The sequence below is a fragment of the Anomaloglossus baeobatrachus genome, chromosome 5 (genome assembly GCF_048569485.1).
Source record: "Anomaloglossus baeobatrachus isolate aAnoBae1 chromosome 5, aAnoBae1.hap1, whole genome shotgun sequence".
Taxonomy (NCBI): Eukaryota; Metazoa; Chordata; class Amphibia; order Anura; family Aromobatidae; genus Anomaloglossus; species Anomaloglossus baeobatrachus.
In genome coordinates, this window is record NC_134357.1 from 74,152,295 (window position 1) to 74,167,990 (window position 15,696).

At 50.5% G+C, this 15,696-nt stretch overlaps 1 protein-coding gene across 2 annotated transcripts in view; it reads right to left on the minus strand.

Moving 5' to 3' along the window:
- Window positions 1-762: 762 nt before the first annotated feature.
- SFXN3 (sideroflexin 3) overlaps window positions 763-15,696 on the minus strand; it is a 50,169-nt gene continuing 35,235 nt past the window's right edge. For both annotated transcript variants that reach the window (XM_075352310.1, XM_075352311.1), the window contains exons 8-11: window positions 13,552-13,601; window positions 12,897-12,946; window positions 12,755-12,802; window positions 763-1,942 (exon numbers count right to left, since the gene is read on the minus strand). In XM_075352310.1, coding sequence (XP_075208425.1) covers window positions 1,846-1,942; window positions 12,755-12,802; window positions 12,897-12,946; window positions 13,552-13,601 — 245 coding nt within the window. In that variant the 3' untranslated portion in view covers window positions 763-1,845. The remainder of the gene's footprint in view (window positions 1,943-12,754; window positions 12,803-12,896; window positions 12,947-13,551; window positions 13,602-15,696) is intronic.

Below are 15,696 nucleotides of genomic sequence, written 5' to 3' on the forward strand. Positions count from 1 at the left end.
ATAATTTATATTATTTTTTTCTTTTTTTTCCTCTGCTTTCAGTACTTTTCTTAAAGGGAGCCTGTCAGGTGCAATGTGTACCCAGAACCATGAGCAGTTCTGGGTCCATATTGCTAATCTCTGCCTAACCGTCCCTGTATACACTAGGATAGATAAAGGGATCTTTAGAAAAAGTATTTCTAAAGATCCTTTATGATATGCTAATGAGTGCAGGGACTAGTCGCAAGGGCATTATATCCCAGCAACTAAGCCGCCCTCTTAGCATGTTAGCACTCCCACAGGGGCATGCTAACATGCTATTCAATGCCTAGCGTCATTGGCGGTAACATGTGTACCTGTGTCTGTTGTCACTGCATGAGTCACTGGGCAGAACGCATGATCAGATGTCCCGACACTTCCGGTCATGTGCACTATGAAGTTGGGTGTACGCGCCCTGGCTTACAGGGAGGTCTAGTGCGCATGACCGGAAGTGCGGGGACTTCTGATCATGCGCACTGCCCAGCGTCTGATGTGGTGACAATGGAAGCAGGTACGCACATCACCGCTGATGATGCTGGGCAATGAATAGCATTTTAGCATGCCCCTGTGGGTGTGCTAACATGCTAAGAGGGTGGACTAGTCAGGGAAGTAACGTCCTTGTGACTAGTCCCTGCACTCATTAACATATCATAAAGGATCTTTAGAAATACTTTTTCTAAAGATCTCTTTATCTATACTACTAGATACAGGGACGGTTAGGCAGGGATTAGCAATATACACCCAGAACTGCTCGTGGTCCTACCTACATATTACACCTGACAGGTTCCCTTGAAGATTACTAGAAGCGAGGAAAATAGGCTATAATTTGCTGCAGAGATCTGGGTGTATCTAAGTGCACATGTACACCAGTTATGGTGCATATAGAACCAGAGATGCGCCTAATTTATTGAGTTCTACGTCTGGTGATACATTGGGTGTAACTTAAGGGTACTTTACACACTGCGACATTGCTAACGATATATCGTCGGGGTCACGTCGTTAGTGACGCACATCCGGCGCCGTTAGCGACATCGCAGCGTGTGACACCAAGGAGCGACGATCAACGAGCGCAAAAACGTGAAAAATCGTTGCTCGTGGACACGTCGCTCATTTCCTTAATATCGTTGGTGCTACAGGTACGATGGTGTTCGTCGTTCCTGCGGCAGCACACATTGCTATGTGTGACACCGCAGGAGTGAGTAACATCTCCTTACCTGTGTCCACCAGCAATGCGTTAGGAAGGAGGTGGGCAGGATGTTACGTCCCGCTCATCTCCGCCCCTCCGCTTCTATTGGCCGCCTGCCGTGTGACACCGCACGAACCGCCCCCTTAGAAAGGAGGCGGTTTGCCGGCCAGAACGACGTCGTAGGGAAGGTAAGTCCGTGTGACGGGTGTTAGCGATGTTGTGCGCCACGGGCAGCAATTTGCCCATGTCGCACAATCGACGGGGGCGGGTACGCTCACTCGCGATATCGGTACCGAAAGCGCAGCGTGTAAAGTACCCTTTACTACTACGTCCTTCTTAATAAGACTGATAGATACAATTCTGATCTTAATGAATTCCCCCATATAGTTTTATTTTTCCACTCATAAAGCCCAGTATAACCTATCTATCTAACCATGTCCTGGGTGATGTCACTAAAAAACGGAATGTATTTAACTCACCAGGAAAATAGCGAATCACAAACCTCACAAAACATTGCACCGTGTCTGGTTATACCTGAGAAGACCGGGGATTTACCCTCATGGAGGAATACAATGTGTAGTAGCAGCTTGTAGAATTGTTCGTATTGTCTGCTCAGTGTGGAGAAACCGCAAGGCCCAGGTCTACAGTCCTTTGTTAAAATATACAACCTCTGTCTTGGGGCTTTTTGCAAGGATGCGATCACGGACCTCCGGCTCCAGACTGGATATTTTCATAGAGCTAAAAGGGTTAATGACAGAGAAGTAAATGTTTTCTGGGATCATTGTCGTCAAATGATAATTTGTTTTAAGGCATTACAGAGAAGATAATAAGGAACCAAGAAATAAAATCAGAATGATAAATGGATACAATAAATGATGTGACATCAGAGATCGGGATCAGAGGACTGGGGGTAGACGTGATCCTGGGCAATGCGGATCGCTAAAGATTGAAGTGTTGAATTCTGACTATATGGAAATTCACAATAGCACAAACACAAACAATCCTAATATCACAAATCCGTAGCGAATATTATCACTACGGCAGCTTCACACGCACTTACCTGCCCTGCGACGTCGCTCTGGCCGGCGACCCGCCTCCTTCCTAAGGGGGCGGGTCGTGCGGCGTCACACGACGTCACACAGCAGGCGGCCAATAGAAGCGGAGGGGCGGAGATGAGCGGGATGTAAACATCCCGCCCACCTCCTTCCTTCCGCATTGCCGGTGGAGGCAGGTAAGGAGATGTTCCTCACTCCTGCGGCTTCACACACAGCGATGTGTGCTGCCGCAGGAACGAGGAACAACATCGTATCTCCTATTGGTGCAACATTATGGAAATGTCTGACACTACACAGCTCACCGATTTACAACGCTTTTGCGATCGTTTATCGGCGCATCTAGGCTTTACACGTTGCGACGTCGTTACCGGCACCGGATGTGCGTCACTTTCGACTTGACCCCGACGATATCGCAGTAGCGATGTCGAAACATGCAAAGTACCCCTAAGTCTGGGTGGTAAAATACCAAAGTCAAAATGCTCATTGATCTCTAGATAAATTTAAAGCCTTTGAACTCTGACCTACCCTGCTTCATAGAAATGGATGGGAGATACAGAAACCACATAGATCAGCTAGTCTTGGCTGTTTTTGTACCTTCACCCCGTCTAGTTGGCGGAGAGCAGATTAAAGCGGGCTTTACACGCTGCGACATCGCTAGCAATTGCTAGCGATGCCGAGCGCGATAGCTCCCGCCCCGTCATACAGCTATGTGGTGATCGCTGCCATAGCGAACATTATTGCTACGGCAGCGTCACACGCACATACCTGCCCTGCGACGTCGCTGTGACCGGCGAACCGCCTCCTTTCTAAGGGCGCAGTTCGTTCAGCGTCAACGCGACGTCACAGCAGCGTCACTGAACCGCCGCCCAATAGAAAAGGAGGGGAGGAGATGAGCGGCCAGAACATGCCACCCACCTCCTTCCTCCTTTTCCGGTGGACGGAGGTAAGGTGATGGTTGTCGCTCCTCGGTGTCACACACAGCGATGTGTGGTGCCGCAGAAGCGACGAACCACATCGCTACTGAGCAGGAAATGATTTTTTGTTTTAGGACGACCTCTCCATGACCACCGATTTTTCCCTCTTTAGCGATCGTTTACGGTCACTCAGAGGAGTCACACGCTGCGATCTCGCTAATGAGGCCGGATGTGCGTCACAACCACCGTGACCCCGACGATATCTCCTCAGCGATATTGCAGCGTGTAAAGCCCCCTTAACTCTTTAAAGAGGACCAACCAAAATTTTCATATAAAATCTAAAGCCAGTGCTATACTGGAGCTATAATGCTGATTCTATACATACCTTTAGTTGTGAGATCGGATGTATAGTTTCTGAAATACGTGTAAGTAAAGTTTGTGAAATGCACTGTTATTTGATTGATAGGTGCTACAGAATATCTAATAGGTGGGTCGGGTTTTGCTAGTTATTCCCGCCCCAGTCTGCTGTCTGTCTTTCCTCCCTCTGTAATAACAGAGATATGTGTAGCGCCCCTGAGGCCATCAGGGTGTTACAAGGTTCTGCATCCCCACCAGGATGCAGGGTCTATCCCCTTAGGTACCCAGAACCCAAGTGCCGGTACCAACAAAAACCCAGGTAATCCCAGTTTTCCCCAACAATCCCCCATACAATGGTACTTAGCTAGGGTGAAATCATGGATGGCCACCTAGAGGTGAAGCCACTCCAGTCCACTAGTTGACCAGGTGGGAAGGGCAGACTGTGGAGAGTAGTCGGGACACAGGAAGACAGTACACAGAAGGGAAAGTGAGAGGTGTGTGACTGAGCAACGTCCTGCCTCGGGTTAACGGTGACCTGGTACCCAGGAGAAGTGGTTGCCAGTGGAGTACGGTGGAATACTCCCAGAACTACGCACTGACGGGGTACAGGACCATAGGACAGGGAAGAGCTTCAAGCCAACCTGTTAACACCTGCATAGAAAAGGGGACCATCAAGGACCTTGCTGACCCTAAAGAATCCAAAGACTCAGTAGCAAAGGGAGAATTGGGGACAGGACCAGAGACTCCAGCCCCACAAGGTTCAAGCTACCGTCAGGCGGACAGAGGTTGATAAACCACAAACCAGACACCCTCAGTGTTCCATACCACGGAGACCCACTTAGCAGAGACAGGTGCAGGGGAAGAAGGTGCCAGAGAACCAGACTGGCACTGGGATGAAGTGGACCTGGAGGCGAAACCAGCCGGCCCCAGGCAACCAGTTACATCTTGAGAAAGTGAGTAAACCAGTTGCACTGAATACCTGTCTGGACTCCTTCTACCGCACCAGACACACTCTGGGGCAATACCCTACTTGCGGAGGGACTACCATACTAGCTGTAATACCATCAGCCCCAGTAGAGACATTCTGCAGCAGCAGCTCCCTACACTTAGTCGCAACACCGCAAGTGGCATCACGAATAACCTTATTCACAAATCCCCTGTAAATATCCCCATTACGAAAAGGGCCCACGGCACAGAACCGGGACCGGCCACCACCGTGACATTCCCAATAGAGACTCTGCCCGGAACCGAGTACCCCATATCCCTGGGGGCTACATATGCATTTAGTAAAGTCTCAAACTGCCTTTTTGTCAGATAGATAAACAGACAGATGCCACAAACTGACCAGTATCTACGAACAGGTGATGCAAGCAAGTGTAAACAGGTGCAAGATGCTATAACAACATAATATACAAATAAAAGAATACAGCAGCACAAGTTATAAAGTGTATGCAATCATTGAATATAGAAAATTAGGATTGCATTACTGCTATATAGAATATGCTTATAAAAATGAAGGTACTTCACCCATAAATTGGCTGATTCATGAGAGCCCACCAGCCGTGTCAAAGCATGTTCTTTATAGGTGCTTAAACTATAGTGGCGCAGTATCTTTTCGTTTGCATATTATTCAGTCATGGCAGCTTGCACCTGTTCACACTTGCTTTATTCTGTTCAGAAGTGGAGGCCTTTTTTTTTTTTTTGCTTTTTTTGTAATATACTATTAGGAGGTGGTGACTGCCTACATGTTTGACTGAGCACCTCCCATCAGCCCGTTAGATTTGTAAGCTTTTAGTCCGAGAGAGGCATGTCTGATAAGTATTAGGTTTAGGGTCCTTTCAGAGAAAGGTTGCCTTGTCGTGCCTAGTGGGCTATCAAGAATTGGCCAAGTAGTTTCGCTAAATATCATAATTTTTTCTAAGTATATTCTACTACCTGGCATTGCCTGGGATAGTAACTGTCTCTCTCACTCTCCCTCTCTGTCTCTGTAAGCCTCTCTCTGTCTTTGTGTGTCTTTGTCTCTGTGTGTCTCTGTGTGTATCTCTTTCGCTGTCTCTTTGTCTGTCTTTGCCTGTCTTTGCCTGTCTCTGTCTGTCTCTGCCTGACTGTGTCTATGTCTGACTCTGTCTCTGTCTGACTGTGTCTCTGTCTGACTATGTCTGTGTCTGACTGTGTCTCTGTCTGACTGTGTGTCTGACTGTGTCTCTGTCTGACTGTGTGTCTGACTGTGTCTCTGTCTGACTGTGTGTCTGACTGTGTCTCTGTCTGACTGTGTGTCTGGCTGTGTCTCTGTCTGACTGTGTGTCTGACTGTGTCTCTGTCTGACTGTGTGTCTGACTGTGTCTCTGTCTGACTGTGTGTCTGACTGTGTATCTGTCTGACTGTGTCTCTGTCTGACTGTGTATCTGTCTGACTGTGTCTCTGTCTGACTGTGTCTCTGTCTGACTGTGTATCTGTCTGACTGTGTCTCTGCCTGACTGTGTGCCTGATTGTGTCTCTGCCCGACTGTGTCTCCCTGACAGTGTCTCTGCCTGACTGTGTCTCTGCCTGACTGTGTCTCTGTCTGAATGTGTATCTACCTTTTTGCTTTGATTGACTTTAATGAAGGGAATTTTGTTTACTTACCGTAAATTCCTTTTCTTCTAGCTCCTATTGGGAGACCCAGACAATTGGGTGTATAGCTTCTGCCTCCAGAGGCCACACAAAGTATTACACTTTAAAAAGTGTAACCCCTCCCCTCTGCTATACACCCTCCCGTGCATCACGGGCTCATCAGTTTTGGTGCCAAAGCAGGAAGGAGGAAACTTATAAATTGGTCTAAGGTAAATTCAATCCGAAGGATGTTCGGAGAACTGAAACCATGAACCAAAAGAACAATTCAACATGAACAACATGTGTACACAAAATAACAACAGCCCGAAGGGAATAGGGGCGGGTGCTGGGTCTCCCAATAGGAGCTAGAAGAAAAGGAATTTACGGTAAGTAAACAAAATTCCCTTCTTTTTTGTCGCTCCATTGGGAGACCCAGACAATTGGGATGTCCAAAAGCAATCCCTGGGTGGGTAAAAGAATACCTCGATAAAAAGAGCCGAAAAACGGCCTTCTCGTACAGGTGGGCAACTGCCGCCTGAAGGAGTCGCCTACCTAGGCTGGCGTCTGCCGAATCATCGGCATGCACCTGATAGTGTTTCGTGAAAGTGTGCAGACTCGACCAGGTAGCCGCCTGACACACCTGCCGAGCCGTAGCCTGGTGTCGCAATGCCCAGGACACCGACGGCTCTGGTAGAATGGGCCTTCAGCCCTGCAGGAATCGGAAGCCTAAAAGAACGGTAGGCTTCAAGAATCGGTTCCTTGATCCACCGAGCCAAGGTTGACTTGAAAACCTGAAATCCCTTACTCTGGCCCGCGATAGGGACAAGAGCGCATCAGACCGGTGCAGGGGCGCCGTGCGAGAAATGTAGAGCCGGAGTGCTCTCCCCAGATCTAATAAATGCAAATCCTTTTCACATTGGTGAACTGGATGCGGACCCAAAGAGGGGGAGACGATATCCTGATTGAGATGAAACGGGGATACCTCAGGGAGAAAGTCCGGACCGGACGTAGAACCACCCTATCCTGGTGAAACACCAGGAAGGGGGCTTTGCATGACAGCGCTGCAAGCTGAGACACTCTTCTGAGTGATGTGACTGCCACTAGGAAGGCCACCCTTTGCGAAAGGCGAGATAGAGAGATCCCGCATCGGCTCGAAAAGTGGCTTCTGAAGAGTCGTCAGCACCCTGTTAAGATCCGAGGGTGTTAACGGACGCTTGTAAGGTGGGACCGGAAAGCGCCGATACTTGTCCCTTGAGAGAGCCGAGAGACAAGCCCTTGTCCATTCCGGATTGAAGGAAAGAAAGAAAAGTGGGCAAGGCAAACGGCCAGGGAGTAAAACCCTGATCAGAGCACCAGGATAAGAAGATCCTCCAAGTCCTGTGATAGATCTTGGCGGACGTTGGTTTCCTGGCCTGTCTCATGGTGGCAATGACATCTGGAGATATCCCTGATGACGCTAGGAGCCAGGACTCAATGGCCACACAGTCAGGTTTAGAGCCGCAGAATTCAGAAGGAAATATGGCCCTTGAGGCAGCAAGTTTGGTCGGTCTGGGAGTGTCCACGGTTGACCCACCGTGAGGTGCCACAGATCCGGGTACCACGATCACCTCGGCCAGTCTGGAGCGACGAGGATGGCGCGGCGACAGTCTGACCTGATCTTGCGTAACACTCTGAGCAGTAGTGCCAGAGGAGGAAAAACATAAGGCAGTCGAAACTGCGACCAGTCGTGAACTAGCGCGTCTGCCGCCAGAGCTCTGTGATCCTTGGACCAAGCCATGAATGCCGGGACTTTGTTGTTGTGCCGAGACGCCATTAGATCGACGTCCGGCGTTCCCCGGCGGCAACAGATGTCTAGAAACACGTCCGGGTGAAGAGACCCTTCCCCTGCGTCCATGCCCTGGCGACTGAGAAAATCTGCTTCCCAGTTTTCTACGCCCGGGATGTGAACTGCGGAGATGGTGGAGGCTGTGGCTTCCGCCCACCGCCAAATCCGCCGAACTGCTCGGAAGGCTTGACGACTGCGCGTGTGCCGCCCTGGTGGTTGATGTACGCAACCGTCGTGGCGTTGTCCGACTGAATTCGGATCTGCCTGCCCTCCAGCCACCGCTGGAACACCTTTAGGGCTAGATCCACTACCCTTAACTCCAGAACATTGATCTGAAGGGAGGACTCTGTCGGAGTCCAGGTTCCCTGAGCCGAGTGGTGGAGGAAGACCGCTCCCCACTCTGACAGACTCGCGTCCGTCGTGACCACAGCCTCAGCTGGGGGCCGGAAGGATTTTTCCTCCGCCCAGGAAGTGGAAGAAGACACCACTGAAGAGAGGTTTTGCTGCAAGGGAAGAGAGACGTTCTTGTCTAGGTACGTCGACCTCCTGTCCCATTTGCGGTGTCCGATAGAATCGGACGCAGACGAAACTGCGCAAGGGAACTGCCTCCCTTGCTGCCCCCATCTTCCTTAGAAAGTGCATGAGGCGCCTCAAGGGGTGACTGGGCCCGAAGATTGCACCCCTGTCTGTAGTGAACGCTGACTATGCAGCGGAAGCTTCACTATCGCGGAGAGAGTATGAAACTCCATCCCGAGGCAAGTCAGTGATTGGGTCGGTGTCAGTTTTGACCTTGGAAATTTGATGATCCACCCGAACCCCTGGAGGGTCTCCAGAGCAATGGTCAGGTTGAGTTGACATGCCACCCAGGAGGGTGTCTTGACTAGAAGATCGTCTAGGTAAGTGATCACCGAGTGGCCCTGTAGGACCGCCACCACTGCTGCCATGACCTTGGTGAAGATCCGTGGGGCTGTCGCCAGGCCGAATGGCAGTGCCACGAACTGAAGTGTTCGTCCCTGATGGTGAAACGCAGAAAGCGTTGAAGCTCGGGTGCGATCGGCACATGGAGATAAGCATCCTTGATGTCAATTGATGCTAGGAAGTCTCCTTGTGACATCGAGGCTTCAGAGTATTCCCCGCCTGAAAAAGTGCATTGGCTCGCTCGGGGGGCGGAGATGTTTTGAAGAAACTAGTCGGAGGACGAGAGCAGAGCTCTATCCTGTAACCTTGAGACAGAATGTCTCTCACCCATCGGTCTTGGACATGTGGCCACCAGGCGTCGCAAAAGCGAGAGAGCCTGCCACCGACCGAGGACGCGGTCTTGGTGAGGCCGAAGTCATGAGGAAGCCGCCTTGTGACTTAGACCGCCATGCAGAAGAGTTCCTCTAGCCCTCCTCTGACCTGTTGGACATGGAGGAACGGAACTTTGCTGAGGACCGAAATGACCGAAACCTTTGGACTGGGGCCAAGACGATACCTTTCCCTTGGACTGTCTAGTAACTTCATCCAATTGCTCGCCAAACAAACGGTCGCCAGAAAATGGCAAACCGGTTAAGAACTTCTTGGAAGCAGAGCCTGCCTTCCATTCACGTAGCCACATGGCCCTGCAGACTGCCACCGAATTGGTGGATGCTACCGCTGTACGGCTCGCAGAGTCCAGGAACGGCGTTCATAGCGTAGAGCGAAAAAACCTACGCCTGAGAAGTGAAGGACACAACCTGCGGGGCAGAGGTATGTGCAACCGCAATAATCTCAGCCAGAGAAGTTGAGATAGCTTGGAGTGCCCTCACGGCTGCGAAGGCTGGAGCAAAAGATGCGACTATGGCTTCATAGATGGATTTCATCATAAGCTTTATTTGCCTGTCAGTGGCATTCGTGAGAGATGGCATCTGCCACTAATACTACGGATCTAGCCGCCAGCCTAGAGACTGGAGAATCCACCCTGTGACACTGAGCCCAACCCTTAACAACGTCAGGGGGGAAAGGGTAACGCGTGTCAATAAGGCGCTTAGTAAGCGCTTGTCCGTAAAGTTCTGTGCTTCAGGACGGCCCCTCTGGAGATAGAGTGATCGAAACACGCACTCCTGATGAAGTCGGGGAAGATTCCCAGCGGGCCCGCTTAGCCTATCAGAGGCCGCAGTCCGTGACGGAGTTCTCACCGTGGGATCTGGGTGTTACCCCAGGAGCCCTTTGTTGTACCGACCCAGAGGGACCCGGGAGCGATGAACTCACAGCTCCCTGGCCCTGTGTTACCGGTCTGGACTGCAAGGCTTCCAGTATCTTAGCAGACCCTCTGTCCATAGACTGAGTCCTGGAATGTGAAAGCTACCCAGAGATTTGCTGATTCCAACATGCAAACTCTGTCCCTGTCATCTGTGCAGTGGAAACCGGCGGTACCACCTGGCCGAGGGTCCCACCAGTGCCGGAGGCTCCGGCTGAGTGAGTGCCCTCGGGGCCAAGCATTGTACACAATGAGGGAATGTGGAGCCTGCCTGTAATATAGCCGCACAAGAGGTACAGGTTGTAAAATAAGCCAGTACCTTGGCACCCTTACTCTTTAAGAGCAGACAACAGCATGTCGTCCGCAGAGTAATCAGTGAGGGTATACAGCCAAAAGCAAATAATGCTGCCGAACAGTGAGATCATATACCATATAAATAAACATATATATATACACTGCGGCACCAAGGGGGGTCAGCACCTGAAAAACTGGTGCCCCACAGTGCTCAGTGAGGGGGAAGGAGGATACCAACGTATGCTCCAGCCCTCCCTGCCGACGTCCAGTCGGCCGTCCCGTCGTTTCCCCTGACTGGCAGGCCTGAGAACGGGAGTATATGGTACTAGGCCGCAAGAGCCGGGGACTAAATTTAAAAACGCGGCCGGCAAACATGGCGCGGACGGCGCGGTAGTCCCAGTCTCACAACCACTCAGCAACCGCTGCGGCATTTGTAACACAGATGCTGCATGCACCGTCCCTCAGGGGACACAGAGTACCTTATGATGCAGGGCTCTGTCCCTGATGATGTCCAGTCTCCTGTCCGTCAGAATTCCCCAGGGGCTGCGGATGGAGCCCGGTCCCAGTGCATGGCGACCGGTTAGGATCCCCCTCTCCCAGAACAGTGGGAAACCTTTGCAGATTCTGAGATCCTCCACCGGCAGAATTATAACAATGGCTGCCGGCGTTCCGAGGGGAGGAGAGAGCCGTGGGCGGAACCGCAAAAGTGCGGGAACCTGGTGGCCCATAGAGATCAGTGAGGGGGGCGGAGGACAGCGAAGTGTGCTCCAGCCCTCACTGTCGGCATCATACCGACCGTCCCGCCTTTCTCCCTGACTGGCAGGCTCAGGGGCGGGAGTTTAACACACTAGGCCGCAAAAGCCGGGGACTAAAGTATAAACCGCAGCCGACAAACAGGCACGGTCGGCGCGGTAGTCCCAGACAAAAAATCCACACCGCAGTCGCAGCTGCGTATGAGGCCAAGGTGCTTCATGCGCCGTCCCAACGGGGACACAGAGTACCTGTAGATGCAGGGCCATGTCCCTGACGATACTCCGTCTCCTGTCCAGCAGATTCCCCCAGGGGCTGCGGAGGGAGCCCGGTCCCAGTGGCTGGATGACCGGTTAGGATCCCACTTCCCCAGAGCCCCTAAGGGATGGGGAAGGAAAACGGCATGTGGCTCCTGCCTGTGTACCCGCAATGGGTACCTCAACCTTAACAACACCGCCGACCTGAGTGGGGTGAGAAGGGAGCATGCCGGGGGCCCTGTTATGGGCCCTCTTTTCTTCCATCCGATATAATCAGCAGCTGCTGCTGACTAAAATGTGGAGCTTGCGTGCATGTGTGCCTCCTTCAACACAAAGCATAAAAAACTGATGAGCCCGTGATGCACGGGAGGGTGTATAGGCAGAGGGGAGGGGTTACACTTTTTAAAGTGTAATACTTTGTGTGGCCTCCGGAGGCAGAAGCTATACACCCAATTGTCTGGGTCTCCCAATGGAGCGACAAAGAAAAACATTATTTCTATACTATTGTTTCTGGTTCCTTTTTTGTTAAATTGGTTTGGTTGACTGTGTCTCTGTCTTTGTCTCTCTACCAAAATCATATTACCTCACACAGAAGCTTCTTATACTAAGAATATCCTTTGTTCCTATCAATCACAGCTCCTATTAATTACATGTAGCTCCCAGCTCCATTGACTATAATGGAGGCAGGTTTTTTGGTGAATAACTGTAATGCGCGGGGTTAAATTTTCCCCTCAAAATGTAGTCTATGATGTTCCCTGAGTCAAATGAGGCGTCTGTGCAAAATGTTTTGATTGTAAATGTGATGGTGCGGATTCCTTTAGCGGACATACACACACATATACACATACACTCGGCTTTTTATATTAGATATAGCAGTAATGCAGACCAATTATTAAAAATGTGCATACATTCTTTTGTTTGTAGATAGATAGTTTGATCTTTGGCAATTTGCCAAAGAATAATTAATGAATACATGAATATAATGGAGTATATGACAGCGGCAGGGAACTCTGCTGAGCATACAGCAGATGGCGCTGTGTTCATTGTTTAAGTTTGTCAGTATTGTACAATATGACCTCAATTTTTTGTGTTAGTTTTTTCTTTCCTGTTATCCTCCTTGTGATGAGGCAGATAATCTTTGCTGTATAAACCGAGAAAAACAGATCATTCTCCCACAATGGCCGAGCGCTGAGTATTACTTCTCCAGAATTAGCTGATCTATACACTCTGTAAAGAAGGCTAAAACAAAAAACTTGTCGAACCTCTAGTTCTTGGGGTGAGAACATACCTTTTTTGAGGGAAGAGTGCACAGCACAGTGGAGTGGCAAAAACCAGGCTAAAAGAAAAAAAAAACAGAAGGTTCACATTTTCCAATGATGATAGAAAGTATAAAATAACACAGTAAGTGAAGAAAACACAATAGCGCTTACCAAAATCCCACCAGTCCGACTTGCAGTGGTGCATTCATCCAGGGGTAGCGCTATTACAGGAATACAAGAAGAACAATAGTTGTTTAGGGTCAACCCAATAAATGCAAAGGCCTGACTCCATCACGACATTTCACAGTATTTTCAATTTACAATTACAGCTGCTTAGGAATTTATCTTAGTAAGGCCTTGGTTCCTCTTGCGTTTCCCACGGAAGAGTGCAATCTGATAAAACAGTGCAAAACTACGGGCAGTGTCCTTCTGCGATTGATTTCTCATGCCATATCGGTATGAGAAATTAGTTGCAGCATGCTGTGTTTGGCAGCGAGTCTCGGCTCACACACCCCCATACAAGTCTATGGGAGCATGTGATATATGCAGAGACAGGCAGTGGAGGAGATGGGGAGAAAGTGATCCCTCCCTCTTCTCTGCAGCTGTGATATGATCGCAAGATCGGATCACAGTCACATAACCCTCGGCTGACGCTCCCAGCAGAGGCTCATTAGCATATCGCTTCTGATGCTCTCGCATCCGAAAATGTGCGCAAGTGGAACCGTACCCTAACTCAGTAACTACAATTGAAGGACAGAGCACTGCCCATTTGCCGAAATCTCTCCAGGAAGATATATGTTATTTTTTGTTTGACTTATGAACGTACCTTAAGGAATGCTCTCTTCTCTAATATGTTCATTATTACCGGGGGAATTGCTAAGAAAAAATAAAATACATACTGATTATCTCAAAATCAAAGCAAAACTCACGTCATCCTACAAGAAAATTACAATAAAATAAAATTCAATATTTCTGAGCTGAGCACCAGTGATGCAACGGTGGGGACTTGTCCACAATTCATAGCTAAAACAGAAAACACTGAGTATAGTTTTCCCATCCAGGAAAACAATGTTTGCACCGGAAGAATGGGAATCATGTCAGATATACTGTATATCTGTGTATCACTAGGGTCAAAAAGCAGACGGTGGGTATATGGAAACGTATAGGAACGTGCAATTTTAACTGATATACAAGGTTCAGATTGGAGCAGTGTATGACACAGGGATACGGCAGATTTCCAGCTGGTTCTTACTGGTAACCTGTTAAAATGATAATTGGTTTGCTGAACCAGCAAAAAGTACCCAGATCCGGTCCTATCTCTCAGGGGGCGACACAATCCTCCTGCAATAGGAGCGCTGATTGTGCCGCCTACTAAGAGACAGCACTGAGCGATGGCTGTGCCACCCAGAGACAGCACCGAGGGCTGACTGTGCCGCCCCCTGAGAGACAGCACCGAGGGCTGACTGTGCCGCCCCCTGAGAGACAGCACTGAGCGATGACTGTGCCACCCCGAGACAGCACCGAGGGCTGACTATGACACCCCCTGAGAGACAGGACCGAGGGCTGACTGTGACTCCCCCCTGAGAGACAGCACCGAGGGCTAACTGTGACTCCCCCCTGAGAGACAGCACCGAGCGCTGACTGTGCCGCCCACCGAGAGACAGCACCGAGCACTGACTGTGCCGCCCCCTGAAAGACAGCACCGAACGCTGACTGTGCCGCCCACCGAGAGACAGCACCGAGCGCTGACTGTGCCTCCCTCTGAGAGACAGCACCGAGCGCTGACTGTGCCGCCCCCTGAGAGACAGCACCGAGCGCTGACTGTGCCGCCGCCTGAGAGACAGCACCGAGCGCTGACTGTGCCGCCCCCTGAGAGACAGCACCGAGCGCTGACTGTGCCGCCCCCTGAGAGACAGCACCGAGCGCTGTCTGTGCCGTCCCCTGAGAGACAGCACCGAGCACTGACTGTGCCGCCTACTGAGAGACAGCACATAACGATGACTGTGCCACCCCGAGACAGCCCCGAGGGCTGACTATGACACCCCCTGAGAGACAGCAACGAGCGCTGACTGTGACTCCTTCTGAGAGACAGAACCGAGCCCTGACTGTGCCGCCTCCCGTTAGACAGCATTGAGCGTTGACTGTGGCTCCCTCTCAGAGACCGCACCGAGCACTGAGTGTGCCTCCCCCTCAGAGACAGCACCGAGCGCTCACTGTGCCTCCCCGAGACAGCATCTAGGGCTGACTATGACACCCCCTGAGAGACAGAACCGAGCACTGACTGTGCCGTCCCCTGTGAGACAGCATTGAGCACTGACTGTGGCTCCCCCTCAGAGACCGCTCCGAGCACCTCACCACCCTACATAGGTTCCGCACCTATGCGCTGAGCCGGATACCTGACCCTAGGTATCCCTAGTGCTGGGCCCTAAATAGGGAACGGATGGATGAGCTCTTCATCAACCCCACTAAATACACAAGGGGACACACAGGGGGAAAAGCATGAACTACTTATCATTAGATGACTCAGGTAGGAGTTCAGTAGAGCTTTCAGCAATGATACCACAAAGGAGTACAAACCACCTGCTTGCAACCTCGGCATGAAGGGACTGAAAATATCACCAGCACTAGTCCATAGCCTGGAAGGAAGGGGTATATAAGCACCAAGGGAATACTGACAATCAATAGCTGGTAAGACGTTGATCTCCTGCTGGGTCCAAAAGCGAGAGAGATGAATCCAGCAGGAAATCTACCTATACCAATGAATACTGACAGCAGGAACAATGGAAAGTCATCTGTGACCTTTGATGGCCAGAAACCATTTGACTGTCACACGTGACACACCTGTGACAACTGATGGAAGGTTGTGACCTAACTTGCAACGCCAAGCACCCAAAAATTAGTCAAAACTTTGCTGTCTGGCACAAAATGAGCCATTATACTAGGCAGTGTAGTAGATGCTGCACCACATCTT